This window comes from Nilaparvata lugens, chromosome 2 (assembly GCF_014356525.2).
Source record: "Nilaparvata lugens isolate BPH chromosome 2, ASM1435652v1, whole genome shotgun sequence".
NCBI lineage: Eukaryota > Metazoa > Arthropoda > Insecta > Hemiptera > Delphacidae > Nilaparvata > Nilaparvata lugens.
The window spans coordinates 68,451,663-68,473,143 of NC_052505.1; the positions used below are offsets into that span (position 1 = coordinate 68,451,663).

The window sequence follows — 21,481 nt, forward strand, 5'->3', positions numbered from 1 at the left end:
AATAGTATATTACGTAACAAGGTTGGGAAGGGGCCCTTTGCAGGCGTGAATGATGTTTCTAGTCGAGGCGTTAGCCTAGACTAGAAATTCATTCGAGCACTGCAAAAGACATTCACGTCCAAGTAACTTACACTATTTTTTGTCATAATCTAAAGAAGAATAATTGAGAAATAGAAAACATTACCTGCTTGTGCTGACGTTACTACATGCATTCTATAAACATAACCTAGTTTACAAATTCCGAATCAGGAATTTTGTGGAAGTTGACAAAACTTCGACCTAGAGCGCTGAAGGTGGTTTTTTTTGTAGCAGATTTGTTGTTCCTATTTCGGAACTATAAAACATACTCGACTGTAAAGAAAACATATGGTTTCATTACAGTAGAGTATGCTGTAATAAGAATCATATGTTTATTTGTTCTGCAAACAGCTGTTTACCGGATTGATTTAATGCATGGAAAACAGCAGAAAATTGAATGACTATGACAAAAAGATAATATATGGGAACCATGCATAATTCTCACGACTTTATAGCGTGAATCTCACTATACCCTGCTCTTATTATTGATCACATCGATGTGAAGATGTATTTTATAAGAATGATAGAATGGCTCTCTTCAAACAAAGTGCCGCGTTTGCACAGTGTCAGTATAAACGGAATTTAATTTTAAACTTTATCAAATCCATAACAAGTATTATTTGTTATAATGTGGTGCATTTTTAATTTAAGCCACTAACTGTTTCAATTCAGTTTAAGCTTTGAGTATGCAAACGGCCCTAAATGATGTAGATGAATATAGAAAATAATTGAGAAGAGATAAGTGAACAAATGACATTGTTTATTGAAAAATAGTAGAAATGATAATACTCTATTGATGGGTGGATGTTCAACTCTTGCTCTGAGCCTGCTTCTCCTTCTTGGCAGCTTCGGCCTCAGCTTCGGCCTTCTCGTAGTCAGCGATGAGTGCCTCCACCTCGGCGGCCGGCAAGATCCGCGTCACCGTCTTCTTGTTCTCCCTGGTCAGAGTGGCCAGTTCAACTGCAAACATTTGCACACAAAATTAACAAATACAGTAGTTTGTTGTTAATTTGCACGTAATGAAATAATAATCATTAAATTAATTAATTTATTAAAAATTGATAATTATTTACCCAAATAATTTTGTTAATTTGCACACACAAATTAACAATATACCGACATACAGTCGATTTATTTGAAGTAGTGAACGATTTATTAACTAGAGACTGGAGTGAATAGTTGTGCTGATTTAAGTGAATCTCACAACAAATCCAATTTTCAATGATATAAAGCAGGTTGAACAGAGAACTTGTAATTAAAAATATTCTAGTAGTAGAACAAGCAATTTGATGTACTTGACGTTGAATTGCAGTTAATAACAATTAAATCATTCAATATTGAAGAGAAACTAAATTAGCAATTCAGAGCTTGCATTCAGATTAATTTTATTTGAAGACTTGAAGATTCTTTCAAAAAATCAGTGACATACATAGTCTACATAGTGACATGTATATTCACCGATTACTAAAAAAAATGATAGTACTTTTTTATAGAAGTGATTATATTAAAATAATCTCAAATTGGAAACAGCCAAGAAAAAGAGTTGTAGGTATAACAAATAGAATTCTTATTATGTAATATAAAAACATGCATGCAATCCTTAAGAAATCACACTAGGGTTCAAGTATGGACTAGAATATTATTTTATGGAAAGATGCATGACATTGAAGAATTTTATTGTCATCTTTTGTATTTTTTATTGTGTTTCCATGATCGTTACACCAAATTTAATAAAACCTCAGGAGAGATAAATTGAGAAATAAACAATAATATAATAAATTATATATAAAATATCTCAATATTGTTAGTTGAGATAATTCTACTCGAGAAAATTTAGTGAGTATGTTATTGAACTATCATAACATATCATTATAGCTTTCATAATGAATACTTGAGAGATTTATATGCTCAACCATATTTTGATATACATAGAGCGGCAGTGAAGAGGCTGCATCGCAGTACGACTATATAATTTCCAAACAACTAATTTTGAATGTTTTAAGTGGAATATAAGCCATTAATTATTTACCTTTTTCTGCAGTCAGCTTTGTCATATCAAGGGTTTTGCTCAAAACCTTTATAGCAAGTACTTCGGCATCTTTCAAAGTGGTTTCCCCTTCTTTGTATTCTTGTTTCAAACTAGACACCGCTGCCTACAATTACAAATAAAGACCGATTGAATTCACAAAATAACCCAAGCAAATTAAAATTATGATTATAACAATTTAATTGAATGTTATAAATTAACTTTTAGAAGATAGAACAAACTATTTCTTGAAATTGGTAAGATTTCAAAATCATGTGAATTTTCATCAGTTTTTAATAGCAGTTTCATCAACCTATTGCGATTTTCAATATTTTCATGATAAGCAGTAAAGTTTTTCTCTATTCTTTCCTGAATCAGAAGGTATCAGCACCTGTATATTATATAGTTCATTTAAATGCAGCAGAGTTGCTAAATTATTATTGACCAATCAACTTACAGCACTATTGTTTCCTATGCAAGTTGCTTTCCAACCTCCATAATTTCCACTTGGGTCAGACTGATAAAGCTGATATCCGTAATGCTTATCCCAGCCCATGTATAGGATAGACACACCAAATGGCCTTTTGCCTGAAAAATAAATTATTAAATTGAAATGTATAGTGAGGAATTACTTTATGACAAATAGAATAATGAATCAGTTGAATAGAACTTTGACATGAAGGGAATCTGATCATTCGTTTCTCAATATCATGCTCTATTAAAATTTTCATTCAAAATCGATTTCAAGGAATGAGGTTGATACGACATATTAACTTATAGCAAGATATTGAACTTTAAAAAAAATCAGAGTTGAGTAGTAGCACAGTTCTTAAAAAACTAGTGGCAATCTTCTTCAGTAATGGCCAAGATTATCAGGTAGCATGCTACATAAAAAAAAACATTTTATCAATGAGAATTTGTTTCCTTGATTCAAAAATTACTATTTTATTAAATTCTCAAACCTGCATACAATTCTATTGAAGCAGACTAAATAACAGCAGGCCACTACACTCATTAGCAGAGCTTCAGATGAGCCTCTTTTTTTGAGGCTCCACTCTTCCACTATTAGCCAAATATGGCTAACAACCCACCATTGATTTGTGACACTGTCTATCCCGTATCCTCAGTCTTCAATAACGACATCAAGTCGATGAATTAGTTGTTCAGTAAAGCGTAGTTGAGAAAGAACATTCAATATTGTTGAATATTTAAAGCATTTTTCTGTTCCAGTAATAGCAATATATGAACATCCTATTAAGGATTGCCAGCATTTTAAAATGATTATTGATTATTATTTTATAGTTATAGCTTTATTTTTCTGATACAGTGATAGCAAGCTTTGGACAGTGTGAAGTGATGATTATACAGTGTGAAGTCAAGATTAGCAACCTATAAAGTAATAATTGTTTATTATTCATTCAATATTGTTGAATAGACTTTATTTTTCTGACACAATAATAGCAACATAAATAAAAATATAAAGCTCAGTACCTTTTTAAATTATTTTATCACAACATGTTTCGGACCCTTTCACCCTTTCATGTTCGTACACCCGTTCGTAGGTACTGAGATTTATATTTTTATTCATATTAAAAGTAGCCCTAAAGAAAAAACAATAATAGCAACCTATGGACAGTGATGATTATTGATTATTTATTCAATATTTAAACCAAAAGTACGGCTGGCTCTAGAGATGTGGGCCGGGTAAATAAAGCGGGTAGGTAAATATAAATTGGGTATTCACCCAAGGCCTGGGTAAATACCCAGAAACTGTGTATTTATAATTTTTAATGAATTTGGAGGAGATTGAGTTGTCTTTTTGCCGTAACTATCCTCCAAGGATAGTGAAATACTGATAAAATGTATTCAACAGTTTTTCATGCAGTCACAAAATAGCATTTCACTCCTGAGCATGATTGACATAAATACCCATTTTTTTGTTATTGTGGTGTTACATCTCATTGAAAATTACGAAAAAATTGTTTAATTAATAAATATTATTCAGAGTTCAGAGAGTGGGAGATTTTTACCAGTCAAGTATCATTCTCACATTCAGTCCATTTTCTAAAGGAAAATCATATCACAATTAAATAACAGTAGAAGCATGTTCATGTTTCTTAATGTAGTGAAGAATTTGATTTAAAATATAAAATTACTTGATTATTTATTTTTGAAATATAAATAATTAATGCAAATAAAATGTAATAGATAACTACTGTAATGGATACTGTTATTTTATATTAAAATAACTGGTATTTAAAATAACAGTGGATGCATTTTCATGTTCATCATTTTTTATATGTAACTCTGTCATGATTCCAAGACACAAAACAGTCCACATTATTTACAAACTTTTCAAATCATTAATTTAATTTGCCATTTTAAATAAATGTTTTTCTTGATTTTCAAGTTTGTAGTTGTTTTTAATGTTATGATTTTCTTACAATAACTATTAATGAGTATAGTTTTAAGTAGAAAAACATGCATAAAACTTATGAAGAATTAGCTTACTCTTATTTACCCAGTTTCTTCTTGAAATAAAAAAAAAAAAATCAAATTTTGAGTAATATTTGAAAAATAATAATCAGGTCATTGAAAAAATTCCATTATAACTAAGACTATGCCATACATACAATAACAATATCATACAATGGCAATAGTAATGTATTCAGGGGCATAAACATCCATGATTCCATAAATACACAATTTACCCGGGTATTTATGAATTTTGGGTATTTACTCCGAGTTTTAAATACCTGGGTATTTTAAATCACTAGCTGGCTCCTTCCCCAAGCTCGAGCTTGCTCTCTTAGGGAAGTAGTTCCTAATATTCGATTTTGTACATTGATTTAATTATTGCAGTGTATATTGTATAGTTTATTGATTATTTTGCAATTTATGAGGAATATAAATAAAGATGGAAAAAGATTGTTGGATATTTATAGTTTTTTTTTCCTTAAACAGTAATAGCAATCTATGTAGATCCTATCATGTGATGAATATGTCAGCATTTACCTCCATACTGAGTGTAAGCCTGCTTGACATCACACAGCCAGGAGACGAGTTGTTCGCACGGAATGGATTCTCCGTACTGCAGTCTGTACTGCTGGGCAATGACCCTGAGCTCGTTGGTCAACACGTTGGCGTCGGACGTGATGCCAGCCACACTGCACACCATGTCCTCGTTCAACTTGTAGATCTTCTCGGAGAAGAACACTTCATCCAGCAGCTTGTTGGTGTTGCGCTTCTCGGCTGCCAGCAGGATGCCATCATTGGCCAGGATGCCCAGGCAGGTGCCTGCATGACTGATCGCCTCCATCGCATATTCAACCTGATATAATCTACCTGCCAAATTCAATTACAAAATGTTTTCAAGCACACCTTACTAGGCAATCATAATATTTCAAAATAACTCACAGATTATCCCTGAATAATATAGATTACACGAATACTTGGAATTAGATCATGAGCGAGGATACAAAATAAAATTTAAGCTGCACACTACGGATATATTAATGCGGATTCCCACATATCAGTATCAGTGATCGGTACAGTGAAAATATATAATTACCATTTAGTTCTAATGGAAGTATTACCACTCCGAGCAAGTATGAATAATTTCATTACAAATTATGGGAATAATATTGTAATGAACACATTCACTGATACTGATAGCCTAGATGAGAATCCGCCTATAACAAAGTATATCAGAACGTTCTCAACAATAAGACAGTATCGAATTTTCTATTTGATAATGGAAAAGGACAGAATATTTGTATATCGGATAAATATTTTACTCAAAACAGACAATTAATTTTCATTAATTTTGAATTTACAAGAAATCATAATTATTTGACCGATATTTTGAAATTAGAACAGAGGGTATTTCTCAAACATTGAATTGAATCCTAAAGCTGGGTTTTCATTTGTGCGTAAATGACATCGTCGATCACGGTCAAATGAGAATCTCAGATTGGTTGGATTTCAATTTGTTTAAATAACCTGAAAGCTTATGTTCAATTACGTTATGTTTTAATGGGGAAGATTGAGTTTATACTTTTAAGGCCCGTTTGCACAACAGCCAGTTAAATTTTAACCGTGATTAATTTCACGAGAACCAATCAGAGAAGCCGTTTTTCTAAAAGGCCTTCTTTGAAGCTTCTAAAAAGCCGTATTTTCTAAAGGCCTAAAAAGCCGTCTTTTCTGAAAGGCCTTCTCTGATTGGTTCTCGTGAAATTAATCACCGTTAAAATTTAACCGGCTGTTGTGCAACCGGCACTAAGTGGAATATGTTGATATTATTAGAAATCTTTTGATTCTTGAATAATGAACTCGAATTAATAATGAAAATTTATTTGATCTGCTGTTTTAGCACACTTGAAATTTGGACAATATGAATGTCAACATTGCTTTTCGTCGTCGACTGCGAAAGTTTACGCACAAACGAAAATGAACCTTTATGGTTGAGATGCTGTATTACGTATTAATGTAAAGTTGAACTGTTAATGTAGCCTATTCTAGTTTGTAATAATGCTTTCACCCAATTTCTATTCCTAGCTCATAGGCATATCTGTTCTTGAAATTTCGCAAGTCAAGATTGCAGATTTGACGTCTAGTGAAATCGGACTCCTCAAACACAGCTCACTGTGTATTTATCTCTTATCTGCACTTTAAAGAAATAAGACCGAAAATTCAGGGTGAAAGAATATTGAATTTTCAAGGGACTGGTAACAAGTTTAACTTTGGAAGTGGAAATAGATATTTGTGCAACTAGTGCGCAAAGTGATACTTTGCTGCACCCAAAGAAACGTTTACGCACAAGCCGTAGGCGAGTGCGGAATGGTTTCTTGAATGCAGCAAAGGAACTTTTCGCACATATTTCACATTAAATTTTTACTTTCCTAGCCCTACTACTATAGGTACGGAAAGTATTGCTTTCCAAAAAAATTAAGGTACCCCAATTTCCAGTTCTCTAGACGTTTCAAGGCCCCCTGAGTGTGTGTGTGTATGTCTGTGAACACGATAACACCATTCCTAATCAACCGATTGATTTGAAATTTTAAACTTAAGGTCCTCATACCATGAGGATCCGACAATAAGGAATTCAATAAAATTCAATCCAAGATGGCGGAAAAAATGGTGGATAATTACTAAAAAAACATGTTTTTCACGGTTTTCTCGAAAACGGCTCCAACGATTTTCTTCAAATTTATACCATGGATAGCTATTTATAAGCCCTGTCAACTGACATGAGTCTCATTTCTGGGAAAATTGCAGGAGCTCCGTAATATTCTTGAGAAAAATGGCAGTTACCAAAAAACCATGTTTTTCACGATTTTCTCAAAAACGGCTCAAATGATTTTTTTCAAATTCATACCCTGTATATTTATTTATCAGATCTATCAACTAGCATGAGTCTTTTTCCTGGGAAACTAATGGGGGTCCACCCCATCCTTGAGAAATGGACATTGTAACCTCCATCTCGTGCATGAGGTAGGTAGGTAGAGCAGTTTATAAAAAGTACACAGTCATAGTCAAGATATTTCATCTGTAGAACAGCTGTTTTGACGACTTTAAAAAATAATCATCGAATTTCACAATTTACACAAAGGAAAAAGTACTCTGAAAACAATAATTATTATATATACACATACAGTAGTCTAATCGTAGTTGCAAATATGTTGCCGCCAATTGTTATTATGTTATTCCCCTACATTATTCTCGTTTGAGAATGAGGCTTACAGTTCAATGAGCAAGGAAAGTTGTGGAGTGTACCACACCAGATTTTTCCTACAGTTACCATTGAATATGAAAAGTGAGTAATTATAGGTAGAATGTCATGAAATCCATCCAATGTTTGTCTGTATGATTTTGTAATTAATAACAAATTTAATTTTAAAATTGATAATTCAATAAAAAATTGTTTTCAAATCTTTAAATTTGTTAATTTGAAAAATTAAAAATATAATAAATTAATTTAAAAATTTGAAATTAAAATTTTCAAATTTTATAATTTTTTATTTATAAATTTTAATTTCAAATTTTTAAATCAATTTTTTATATTTTTAAATTTTCAAATTTTTAATTTTAATAATTTATTAATTAGTTTTAAATATTTATTTTGTCAAAATTATATGTATAATTTTCATTGCGTTGTCATGCTACAAAATAATATGGAGTACGCCAAGTATTAGTTTGCATACTAGAACGGAAAAGTGATTCTTTGCGGCCTGCAATCAGTGCAGAAATGGTCACTTTCCAAGGTACCTGTAGGAAAAATAATATTGTTTTTAGTTATTGAAAGCTATTAGCGTGTCATACAGTAATTAAATTTTCCTTTGTATAAGAACTAGGCCTGCTTTTTAGACAGGTACATAGCAAACACTTTTTAAATTATAGCCGGCACTATTGGAATATCGGGGATAACACTCTACATAAAAATCTGTGTTTAAATGAGAAATTTGTGATTTTACACAACTTGGCAACGCTGTAATTTCCTTGAATGGAAGACCAAGTCTCAACTTCTTTTTTATAGACTATAGACAATGTTGTCAGAAGACCTTGCCGAGGGCTTACCACCCATTATTCATTGATCGGATCAACTAACAAGCCGGATTAGCAAGGTTCTACTGTAAAGAATCTACTGTTAGAGAAGTCCTGCCAAATTTATAGATTAATAATTAATATTATATATACATACCTTCTGGTGAAAATATTGTGGTTCTTGTGTCATAACGACGAGCCTGTAACAAGAAAAATCAAACCTTGGTAAGCTAGGTTGAAACAACGTTTTCAAGTGACTTATAATATTATACATAGGTAAATTATAAAAATTGTGAAGTAAGAGATTTGAAATGATAATAGTGATAAATAAGATATTGTATGAATGTAGAATTCCACGCAGACACGATCTCTTGAAAGATTCACTTTTTCATTGATAAAATTAACAGTGTGATTGAGAAAATTTGCTCTGATAAAAACCTTTTACTGATAAGATTGGATAACATTCCTAGAAGGTTCCATACTTTTTGGTCTGCATATGAATAGTTGGGGGAAAAAATTATTTTCCAGGGAAATATTGGATATAGTGAATTTGTATTTGAGAGGTGAGCGTCAATAAATTTGTGAATCTGTTGCTGATATGTTGCCGTGCTCACCATCTTTGCATTTAGAGTCGGGCTCAGTTTCTGATTTGTCAGGATCAACTGTATAGGACAGAGGAACTCCGAGGAGGCGACTGCCATCGGGTTTTTAAGGACTGGACAGTGTTCAAGATCACATCCTTTCAGATAAACAAGGTATAAAAGAGACAAACTTTGAATATCCATTGGTTATGAATTGGAGTAAGCAACAAACTTGAGGATCTTGAACAGCTGTTCACTTGTAAAATTAGTCCTTTAGCTGTTACTTTGATAGAACATTGGTTGACTTCTGAAAGTATTTCTCTTTTGAATACACTGTCCAAGTATCAGATAGCTTCTCATTATTGCAGAAAATCTAAAAGTAGAAAAGGAGTCTGTATACTTTTGAATAAAGGCATTGAATTCAAAATACGGGATGATATAAATTTATTTACAATAGAGTGTTCTTGAATGTGCTGCAATAGAATTTAAACCGAAAGGCAAAGGTATTGAACAAGTAGCTCTTATTTTAGTCATTTACAGGCCTCCAAACAGTGACATTAAACTTTCCTTTGACACTTATGAACGTATGCTCGATCACATAACTGTCGGCTTAAAAAACAGAAACCTTTTCATCTGTGGAGATTTCAACATTGACATGCTGAAGGAAACCTCAAGTAGCGTTGAGTTTACTAATTTGACGAATTCCTATAATCTTGACTTTATTTTGGAAGAGCCCTCTCGAATAGCGTCACAAACATCCACTTGAATTGATAATGTTATAACTAATATCATGTTAGATGGTGTCAATGGTAAAATGACTTAGGAATTTCCGATCACTCGGCCCAGATAATCCAGCTCAAGAAAAAATTGAACCCACTAAAAAGCCGTATTTTCTAAAAGGCCTAAAAAGCCGTCTTTTCTGAAAGGCCTTCTCTGATTGGTTCTCGTGAAATTAATCACCGTTAAAATTTAACCGGCTGTTGTGCAACCGGCACTAAGTGGAATATGTTGATATTATTAGAAATCTTTTGATTCTTGAATAATGAACTCGAATTAATAATGAAAATTTATTTGATCTGCTGTTTTAGCACACTTGAAATTTGGACAATATGAATGTCAACATTGCTTTTCGTCGTCGACTGCGAAAGTTTACGCACAAACGAAAATGAACCTTTATGGTTGAGATGCTGTATTACGTATTAATGTAAAGTTGAACTGTTAATGTAGCCTATTCTAGTTTGTAATAATGCTTTCACCCAATTTCTATTCCTAGCTCATAGGCATATCTGTTCTTGAAATTTCGCAAGTCAAGATTGCAGATTTGACGTCTAGTGAAATCGGACTCCTCAAACACAGCTCACTGTGTATTTATCTCTTATCTGCACTTTAAAGAAATAAGACCGAAAATTCAGGGTGAAAGAATATTGAATTTTCAAGGGACTGGTAACAAGTTTAACTTTGGAAGTGGAAATAGATATTTGTGCAACTAGTGCGCAAAGTGATACTTTGCTGCACCCAAAGAAACGTTTACGCACAAGCCGTAGGCGAGTGCGGAATGGTTTCTTGAATGCAGCAAAGGAACTTTTCGCACATATTTCACATTAAATTTTTACTTTCCTAGCCCTACTACTATAGGTACGGAAAGTATTGCTTTCCAAAAAAATTAAGGTACCCCAATTTCCAGTTCTCTAGACGTTTCAAGGCCCCCTGAGTGTGTGTGTGTATGTCTGTGAACACGATAACACCATTCCTAATCAACCGATTGATTTGAAATTTTAAACTTAAGGTCCTCATACCATGAGGATCCGACAATAAGGAATTCAATAAAATTCAATCCAAGATGGCGGAAAAAATGGTGGATAATTACTAAAAAAACATGTTTTTCACGGTTTTCTCGAAAACGGCTCCAACGATTTTCTTCAAATTTATACCATGGATAGCTATTTATAAGCCCTGTCAACTGACATGAGTCTCATTTCTGGGAAAATTGCAGGAGCTCCGTAATATTCTTGAGAAAAATGGCAGTTACCAAAAAACCATGTTTTTCACGATTTTCTCAAAAACGGCTCAAATGATTTTTTTCAAATTCATACCCTGTATATTTATTTATCAGATCTATCAACTAGCATGAGTCTTTTTCCTGGGAAACTAATGGGGGTCCACCCCATCCTTGAGAAATGGACATTGTAACCTCCATCTCGTGCATGAGGTAGGTAGGTAGAGCAGTTTATAAAAAGTACACAGTCATAGTCAAGATATTTCATCTGTAGAACAGCTGTTTTGACGACTTTAAAAAATAATCATCGAATTTCACAATTTACACAAAGGAAAAAGTACTCTGAAAACAATAATTATTATATATACACATACAGTAGTCTAATCGTAGTTGCAAATATGTTGCCGCCAATTGTTATTATGTTATTCCCCTACATTATTCTCGTTTGAGAATGAGGCTTACAGTTCAATGAGCAAGGAAAGTTGTGGAGTGTACCACACCAGATTTTTCCTACAGTTACCATTGAATATGAAAAGTGAGTAATTATAGGTAGAATGTCATGAAATCCATCCAATGTTTGTCTGTATGATTTTGTAATTAATAACAAATTTAATTTTAAAATTGATAATTCAATAAAAATTGTTTTCAAATCTTTAAATTTGTTAATTTGAAAAATTAAAAATATAATAAATTAATTTAAAAATTTGAAATTAAAATTTTCAAATTTTATAATTTTTTATTTATAAATTTTAATTTCAAATTTTTAAATCAATTTTTTATATTTTTAAATTTTCAAATTTTTAATTTTAATAATTTATTAATTAGTTTTAAATATTTATTTTGTCAAAATTATATGTATAATTTTCATTGCGTTGTCATGCTACAAAATAATATGGAGTACGCCAAGTATTAGTTTGCATACTAGAACGGAAAAGTGATTCTTTGCGGCCTGCAATCAGTGCAGAAATGGTCACTTTCCAAGGTACCTGTAGGAAAAATAATATTGTTTTTAGTTATTGAAAGCTATTAGCGTGTCATACAGTAATTAAATTTTCCTTTGTATAAGAACTAGGCCTGCTTTTTAGACAGGTACATAGCAAACACTTTTTAAATTATAGCCGGCACTATTGGAATATCGGGGATAACACTCTACATAAAAATCTGTGTTTAAATGAGAAATTTGTGATTTTACACAACTTGGCAACGCTGTAATTTCCTTGAATGGAAGACCAAGTCTCAACTTCTTTTTTATAGACTATAGACAATGTTGTCAGAAGACCTTGCCGAGGGCTTACCACCCATTATTCATTGATCGGATCAACTAACAAGCCGGATTAGCAAGGTTCTACTGTAAAGAATCTACTGTTAGAGAAGTCCTGCCAAATTTATAGATTAATAATTAATATTATATATACATACCTTCTGGTGAAAATATTGTGGTTCTTGTGTCATAACGACGAGCCTGTAACAAGAAAAATCAAACCTTGGTAAGCTAGGTTGAAACAACGTTTTCAAGTGACTTATAATATTATACATAGGTAAATTATAAAAATTGTGAAGTAAGAGATTTGAAATGATAATAGTGATAAATAAGATATTGTATGAATGTAGAATTCCACGCAGACACGATCTCTTGAAAGATTCACTTTTTCATTGATAAAATTAACAGTGTGATTGAGAAAATTTGCTCTGATAAAAACCTTTTACTGATAAGATTGGATAACATTCCTAGAAGGTTCCATACTTTTTGGTCTGCATATGAATAGTTGGGGGAAAAAATTATTTTCCAGGAAATATTGGATATAGTGAATTTGTATTTGAGAGGTGAGCGTCAATAAATTTGTGAATCTGTTGCTGATATGTTGCCGTGCTCACCATCTTTGCATTTAGAGTCGGGCTCAGTTTCTGATTTGTCAGGATCAACTGTATAGGACAGAGGAACTCCGAGGAGGCGACTGCCATCGGGTTTTTAAGGACTGGACAGTGTTCAAGATCACATCCTTTCAGATAAACAAGGTATAAAAGAGACAAACTTTGAATATCCATTGGTTATGAATTGGAGTAAGCAACAAACTTGAGGATCTTGAACAGCTGTTCACTTGTAAAATTAGTCCTTTAGCTGTTACTTTGATAGAACATTGGTTGACTTCTGAAAGTATTTCTCTTTTGAATACACTGTCCAAGTATCAGATAGCTTCTCATTATTGCAGAAAATCTAAAAGTAGAAAAGGAGTCTGTATACTTTTGAATAAAGGCATTGAATTCAAAATACGGGATGATATAAATTTATTTACAATAGAGTGTTCTTGAATGTGCTGCAATAGAATTTAAACCGAAAGGCAAAGGTATTGAACAAGTAGCTCTTATTTTAGTCATTTACAGGCCTCCAAACAGTGACATTAAACTTTCCTTTGACACTTATGAACGTATGCTCGATCACATAACTGTCGGCTTAAAAAACAGAAACCTTTTCATCTGTGGAGATTTCAACATTGACATGCTGAAGGAAACCTCAAGTAGCGTTGAGTTTACTAATTTGACGAATTCCTATAATCTTGACTTTATTTTGGAAGAGCCCTCTCGAATAGCGTCACAAACATCCACTTGAATTGATAATGTTATAACTAATATCATGTTAGATGGTGTCAATGGTAAAATGACTTAGGAATTTCCGATCACTCGGCCCAGATAATCCAGCTCAAGAAAAAAATTGAACCCACTCAAAAAAATATGTGTCCAAACGAGTCATAAATAAAGCATCATTTGAAACATTTTTGAAATTATTGAAAAACAAAAATTCGCATTATTGTTTTTATGCTTCATCTGCTGAACTGCATTCAATATTTTCTTTTCAGAATTTCATTCATCCTTCTTATCAGCTTTCCCTGTTGAACATTTTAAAAAGAACAAATCTGATTTGAAAAAGCAGTGGTAAGAACGTCATGTGATGTGAAGAGAAAGCTGTTTATTAAGGCCAAGACTAATAGGAGTCCTTCTTTTTTGTAGTATTTTCAGACTTGAGAGAATTCTTAGAAAGGTTATCTCTGTAGCTAAACAACGGAATAACGAGGAATTCATCACCAAATCTTCCAATTTGAATGCTGGTACATGGACAGTTGTCAAAAATGAGCTAGGATTATAAAAAAAACACTAACATGAATATTGAATTGAATGAGGGAGGCAAGGTCATTTCTGATTCTGAAGGATGCAGCTACACTCTTCAACAATCATTTTCTGCGGTCTGATAATGAAGTTTCTAGACCAACGTTATTAAGAGAAAGTATAAATCTTCTGAGAAATGCTCAAGGACAAGGTAGACAGTTTTGTTTCAGGAAATTAAGCAAAAGTGAGGTTGAAAAATTATTCTGGGATTAAAAAGTACCAAATCAACTCGGTGGGATGATATTCCAAGTTCAGTCATAAAAGCTTCATGCCCAATAGTTGCTGAACCTCTGAGGCATGCTATTAACTTATGTCTTTTGAATGGTGAATTCCCCGAAAAACTCAAATTTGCAATTATCAAACCACTGTATAAGAAAGAGGATAGGAGATATGTTAAAAATTATTGCCCTGTTGCACTGCTGACTGTTTTCTCTAACATTTTTGAAAGGGCTGCTTCTAATCAGATTACTAGATTTTTGAAAAGTAACTCCATACTTCATGAGAAACAGTATGGCTTTCTAAAAGGTTTCTCCACAAAGTCCGTAATTTTCGATGTGGTAACGAGCGTGTTGAGGTCTCTGGATAGGTCTCAGAGTGTGATTGGCCTCTTCTGTGATCTCTCCCGGGCCTTCGACATGGTCGACCATGAATTGTTGCTGAAGAAGTTAGAATTTTATGGATTTACGGGAAAAGCAGCCAGGGTTTTCAATTCATATCTCTCGAGGAGATTTCAGGCAGTCAGACTGACAACGGATGTGGCGGGGTAGAAACATCTGATTGGAAAAGAAATCTATGCGGGGTTCCTCAGGGGTCAATCTTGGGTCTTGTACTTTTCAATATTTTTATTAATGACCACCTGCCTCATAATATTGGCTCTGACCTCATTCTCTAGGCAGATGATACCACTGTGATTGTGAGGGGTAAAGATGATGATGAAGTCAAGCGGAAAACAGTGCAGGCTCTTAACCAGCTTAGCCATTGGTTCAGGTCTAAATCTTCTAAAATAAAATTTGAAGAAAACCCATCATCTCAAATTTTCTACTGGGGGCTCTGGATGTTTCACACATACTCTTTACTCAGCAACAGGAGAGGAATGTTGTGCTGCTGAGATGATTAGATTTCTTGGTGTTGACTTGCAGGGAAATGTTAAGTGGGAAGTAAAAGCATTGGATGTGAAATTGTCCCGTGCTATTTTTGCCTTGAAATCAATAGTCAGAGTGGCAAATAGAAAAACAGTACTAACTGTCTATCATGGCTATTTCATGTCTCACATCAGATAAAGTGTCTTATTCTGGGGTAGCAGACAAAAAATCCTTCAGAATATGTTTCGTAAATAAAAGAAAGCAATCAGGGTTATTGAGGGAGCCGAATCTAGGGTTTCATGTAGCCCAATTTTCAAAAAACTCAAATTATTAACAATTCTAGCTCTTTATTTTTTGGATATTGCATCTTTTGTTTACAGTAAAAAGCAGAAATTCATGGAGGATAACATTTCACACAGATACCCTACAAGAAATAAAATGGTTACCCTCCAGTACCCCACTCATAGACTTTTGCTCTTGGAGGGGGGACCAGATTATGCTGGGCTCAGAATTTTCAACTGTTTAACGGATGAACTTAAGAGTGTTGACAGTTTGGTAAATTTTATACAGCTCTCAAAGATACCTTTCACTTACTGAATCCTGCCCTTACTCATCAAGAGAATGTTATGAGATCTCATTGAAATCCTAGAAATCATAAAATCATTCAGACGATTTTTTAAAATGAAAAACTTTCCCTCAATGGAGGAAAACCATATATTTGACATATACACCGTTTGAGCTGTGCTCATCAAATGCGGTTTTATACGATGAAATAAAAATAATAAGATTAGGCCTAGACTACCTTGGTGTCTCACTAACGACGGCGCTTAATCTAGTGGTGTAATGAGATACGAGCATTTATATTATAAATATGTAATATAGCTTAGATTAAAAATATAAATATGTAATATAGCTTAGATTAGAAATATAAATATGTAATATAGCCTACATTTTACTGTCATGTGTTCATTCAAATTGGGATTTCCAACCATATTAATTTGTAATCAACAAAAGTATAAAATGCCTAATTTATTTTCTAAATTTATTAATAATCAACGAGAGATGGTAGTTTTCAAGAAACTGTGAAATATTTAATACGGAAAACAAAAGAAAAAAATATTGATATTAATATGTATAGAAAAAGTTAACCTCAAAATTTATAAACTATTTTTTTAGTACCGTACAATAATTACTGAACTGAAAATGATAATTTTTTAAACTTTTAAAACTTATCCGAGCTTGACTAAAACAATTTTTAATTGAAAACTTACCATTTTTAATGGTGAATAAAAATTCAAAACACAATCACAAAAAAAGAGCAATTCACCGAAAACAAGACAAAGCAACAAATTTGCCGAATAATGGTGGTTATTCAAGCTTTTGCCGGTCTGTATAGAGGAATTTGTGCGCAGGTTTGCGCAGCTGCTCATGTCCGGTCGCATGAATTGGGAATATCTGGAACTCAAAATATCTTGCAGGTGGCTGGAATTGGAAATATATGGAACTCCGAATATGTTGACAGGCAGACCTCCGAATATCGTGCAGACCGGCGGAACTCAAAATATCTTGTCAGCTGGTGGAATTGGAAGTATGTGGAATTGGAAATATTTCGAATTTACAATATTGATCGTTATTAGCGAGACTGTGTAGATGTGGGATGAAACAAATTTATCGCAAAACAAATGAAGGGTTCTATAGTTAACCTAAATTAAATTCATCAACACATCAACAGTCGTCAGTCTTGTTTGTTGAAACAGATAACAGAGTTTTGAAAGCTTGCATAATATGTATGAATATAATGAATATAATGAATATATTGAATATAATTGAAAAAGAACGACAGACCAGGTCCAAAAGTATTCTATTCCCAAATTTTGATAATGAAAAACAAGTCCAAAAAGATCAGCCAAGTTGTTTCTACTGTTTAAAGTTTAAGTCCAATATTTCCATTCAAAATTAATATGTAATGAGCTATGGATAACTCTAAGTGAGCTAATTAGTCCATATCATTACAGAAAATAAATCAGACTTGAACCATTCCTCAATAACAAACACATTACCAGTACTCCCACTTTGGCACTGATATTCTGAGTTCCAGATATTTCCAATTCCGCCATCTGACAAACAAATAATTTGAGTTCCAGATACTCCCAATTCCGCCTATCACCATATTTCGAGTTCCGGATATTTCCAATTCCGCTGTCTGACAAATATTCAGAGTTCCACCCAGCAACAGTTTTCAAGCATAGGACATTTTAACATTGATATTTTGAGTTCCAGATATTTCCAATTCCGCGGCCCACTGATGGGCGTTTTGTCAACTATAGTGAGGTCCACGTAATAATGACAGTTTGATCAATTTTGGTTTTGCTATCCTTGTCTATCATTCGACAAAGCTAGTGGTACTATCCTTTTCTAGGTCCACAACGATGCCAATTATGTTTTTGACAGTGTAGAAATATAATCAATTGATGCAGAGAATCGGCATCGCTATTCTCCTATCTTCATCTACTTCCATTATAACGTGGACCTCACTATACGTACACTAATAGTAATAAGATTCAAAATACAAAAGTGATCGAAAAATGTCGAACTATCATGTAAATTAAAAGCAAAAACCCCGACTTTCAACTTTTTTCTGAACCTTTCAATAACATTACTATAGTGACTTGAAAAACGTCAGAGAGGTCAACTTTATAAAACATGTCAACTGACTCTTTTTCGTCTGTAGAAGTCATCTCTATTGATTTGTGTCTGTGGTGTTTTCCTTCCTGTCTTCTCCTTGTGCTTCTGCTTCTGATTATTGATGTATGTGCTGTGAGGAGAATGAATTGAAAAAAATTTAGTTGTTATAAGCTACCAAGCTTAATAATTGATATTAAAAAGATATTAGGTAACCTATTTTTCATTTAAAAGTCAAAAGTATTAAGTTGAACTGAAATGAGTGGTGAATAATTGTTTTGCTAAACTTTGAGGTAGTGTATCTAACCTATTTAAGTGTTTTTGTGCGCGATAATAATAGTGGTTTTATTTAGAATTTTTCTTGTACCCATAATTTACGATGGCTGAACTTCTTCTAGACACTAATATCAGAGGTTGGGTGTTTCTTCCAATTGTGGTGATAACTTTTCTGGTTGGAATATTGAGACACTATGTTTCCCTACTATTATCGACGCAGAAAAAAGCGGAACTCCAACAGGTACAGGACAGTCAGGTAATGATTAGTTCAAGAGTGCTCAGAGAAAACGGAAAGTATATTCAACGACAGGCATTTCAAATGAGACGCCACTTTTTTAACAATGAAGAAACTGGCTACTTTAAAACACAAAAGCGAGTTGCTGTCACACAAAACCCTATGGCTGATCCCAGTTTGATGACTGACATGCTGAAAGGAAACATCACAAACGTTCTTCCCATGATTATGATTGGTGGATGGATCAACTGGATGTTCTCAGGATTTGTAACTACTAAGGTACCTTTTCCTCTTACTTTGAGATTTAAACCTATGCTTCAGAGAGGCGTCGAGTTGATATCATTAGATGCTGCCTGGGTGTCTTCTGCGTCTTGGTATTTTCTAAATGTTTTTGGATTGAGAAGTATCTACACACTTGTGTTGGGAGAAAACAATGCTGCTGATATTCATGATCAGATGTCAGGAGCAGCCATGGCTATGCCGTTGGATCCAAAAGCTGCATTTAAATCAGAGTGGGAAGCTCTTGAAATCTGCGAACATCAGTGGGCTTTAGCTAATATTGAAGCTGAACTTCTCGGAACATCAGGTATAGCTGTAGACAGTGTAAGCCAACAGAACAAACCTGATCAGTAACTTTTTAAAATTCTGATCAATCTTTAAAAAAATAATGTTATTCTAAAGCCTCATGTTCATATTCATAATAATTATAGTTTAAATGATAATACAAAGAAATACTAAGAATCATCTTGTTTGTTTTTTTTAATACTTTTGTTCAATCCAAGTGATCTTCAATCTTTAAGAGAATATTTTTATTAGTCAAGTACAGAACCTTTTTATGGTATAAATATTGGTATTATTGCAATAGAAATCTTCAACCTTCAAGTTTAAAGTAGGGTAAGTTAGGTTGCAACTATACAGGTGGAATAGACACGACGGAATTTATTCTCAGTCGTCAACAGGAGGCTTTTTTTTATGTTCTCCATAAGAGGCTATGCATTTAGTAAAGATAAATAATTGCGTCGGAATATTCCGCTGCGCCTATTCCGCTCGTATAGTTGGAGCCTTACTTTCTTCACGAGGTATTTCTCTAAGAGTGCGCAGTCGTAGTCGGGACATAACTCAGTCTCATATAAAATGATCATTGTATAGACAGTCAAATCATCCATTTATTTTGAAACACATCACATCTAAAGTTTACATCTTATTTTTTTGAAAAATCCATTGGATCAGAATTTAATGTAGAAGGGCAATTGCTTTCTCAAATTTTGAATATTCCTTTCGAAACAAATTAAACGTTTAAACTTGAAATACGGTAGTTGAGTCACTGTATTCAGTTTAGTAGTATAAATCTTTTTCATTAGAATAGAAAAAAAAACGATTGCCCTGAAGAATTAAATGATCTTTTCAATGACATAGAACGTGAATTTCTGTTCATAAATAAGGGCGCTATGTGTTCCAAAAGATTACATTGATATATTATGGGGCATAATTTTTGTATGGTCGACTGCTACCGCGCACTCTTTGCGCCAAGCCACACGAAGCGTTTTTCAGGCGTTCTCAGACGATTGGCAAAGCAAGAAGCTCTCCGATTGGCTGATTATCAGCTTATTCCCAAACGCCAACGCAATCCAATCGGAGAACTTGCTGATCTGCCGACTCGTCTATAAAAACGCTTGTGTGGCCTGGTCAAGCCAGACTTTATTGACTGAAAGATCCCGAGGCGCTATTTGCTTTGGCAATCTCAATTCAATGGAGCTGTGCACAAAGTATTTGCAGCGATGGCAGACACTTCGTCGCATGGTTTCCTTTTGTTTTTTCGTTTGACCCACTAGCAGCCTCATCAACTCTATCCATTCTAGCAAGTGGAATTGTGCACTCATATTTTTTATGGAACGGTGGTTTGGCGTTTGGCTAGGTATACTAATTTGTATTTCTGGAATACTCCATGTAAAATAGGTACTGAGTTGTGCTTTTTTTGGAATAGCCCAATTACCATTGAAGATATAATCTTGAAACTGGTTGATTTACCATTTTATTTAAAATATTTGCCACCAAAAAATATTTTTTAATAATTTCTGGGAGAGGCTATCCCATGAAATGGGATCTAGTACCGTACTGGATTGTGCTCATTTTCAGAATATCTCAATAACCATTGAAGATATGATCTTGAAATCGATATAACATGTTTTTTTTATTGTGTAACCATTTCACGTTTATATCTTTAATGGTTATTGAGATACCCCAAACAAATGTGCCCAACTCAGTATATTTCATGGAATATCCCAGATATATTTGTAATATCACAAAAACCATTGGCTAAATCATTTTTAGGTGCCTCCAATATTCATAAAATTAACAAATTTTATTTAAGCTAATGCAACTGATTTCAAGTTGATATCTTCTATAATTATTGTGATATTTAAGAAAATTGTTCACAATTAGGGCCTATTTAGTGAATTTTATTAAATATACCAATAAATATTACTATTGTAATATCTCAATAACCATTGGATAAATAGCCTTGGAACCTCATTCCATGTTAACAAGTGTGCAAGTTGAGCTGTGCATGCGTATTTTAATTTTTTGAGAAGCAGCAGACTAGCGTTTCGCAAGGCATTCTATTGACTTCAACACAGTCAGAGTATAGGCGGCTAACGATTCTTCTGAAAAAATCTGGTGTGGTACACTCACACAACTTTCCTTGCTCATTGAACTGTAAGCCTCATTCTCAAACGAGAATAATGTAGGGGAATAACATAATGACAATTGGCGGCAACATATTTTAATCTATGATCAGACTTCTGTATGTGTATGTATAAT

At 33.4% G+C, this 21,481-nt stretch overlaps 2 protein-coding genes across 3 annotated transcripts; one reads left to right on the top strand and one right to left on the bottom strand.

Moving 5' to 3' along the window:
- Positions 1 to 817: 817 nt before the first annotated feature.
- On the bottom strand, positions 818 to 16,971 carry LOC111062043 (proteasome subunit alpha type-4). Of its 2 annotated transcripts, none has more exons than XM_039421534.1 (6): positions 16,740 to 16,971; positions 12,644 to 12,686; positions 5,120 to 5,449; positions 2,562 to 2,692; positions 2,108 to 2,231; positions 818 to 1,038 (listed from the first exon to the last, which is right to left on the bottom strand). In XM_039421534.1, the coding sequence occupies exons 1-6, from the start codon at positions 16,908 to 16,910 to the stop codon at positions 887 to 889; spliced, it is 951 nt and encodes a 316-aa protein (XP_039277468.1). In that variant the 5' UTR covers positions 16,911 to 16,971; the 3' UTR covers positions 818 to 886. The 2 variants fall into 2 exon arrangements, with proteins under 2 accessions (XP_039277468.1, XP_039277467.1); XM_039421533.1 differs by lacking the exon at positions 12,644 to 12,686 and adding an exon at positions 8,805 to 8,847 and having other exon boundaries at positions 16,740 to 16,913.
- Positions 16,972 to 18,214: 1,243 nt separating this feature from the next.
- Positions 18,215 to 19,405, top strand: LOC111062906 (ER membrane protein complex subunit 3). Its single transcript, XM_022350596.2, has one exon. It carries the CDS (start codon positions 18,530 to 18,532, stop codon positions 19,292 to 19,294), a length of 765 nt encoding a protein of 254 aa, XP_022206288.1. The 5' UTR covers positions 18,215 to 18,529; the 3' UTR covers positions 19,295 to 19,405.
- The last annotated feature ends 2,076 nt before the right edge of the window (positions 19,406 to 21,481 follow it).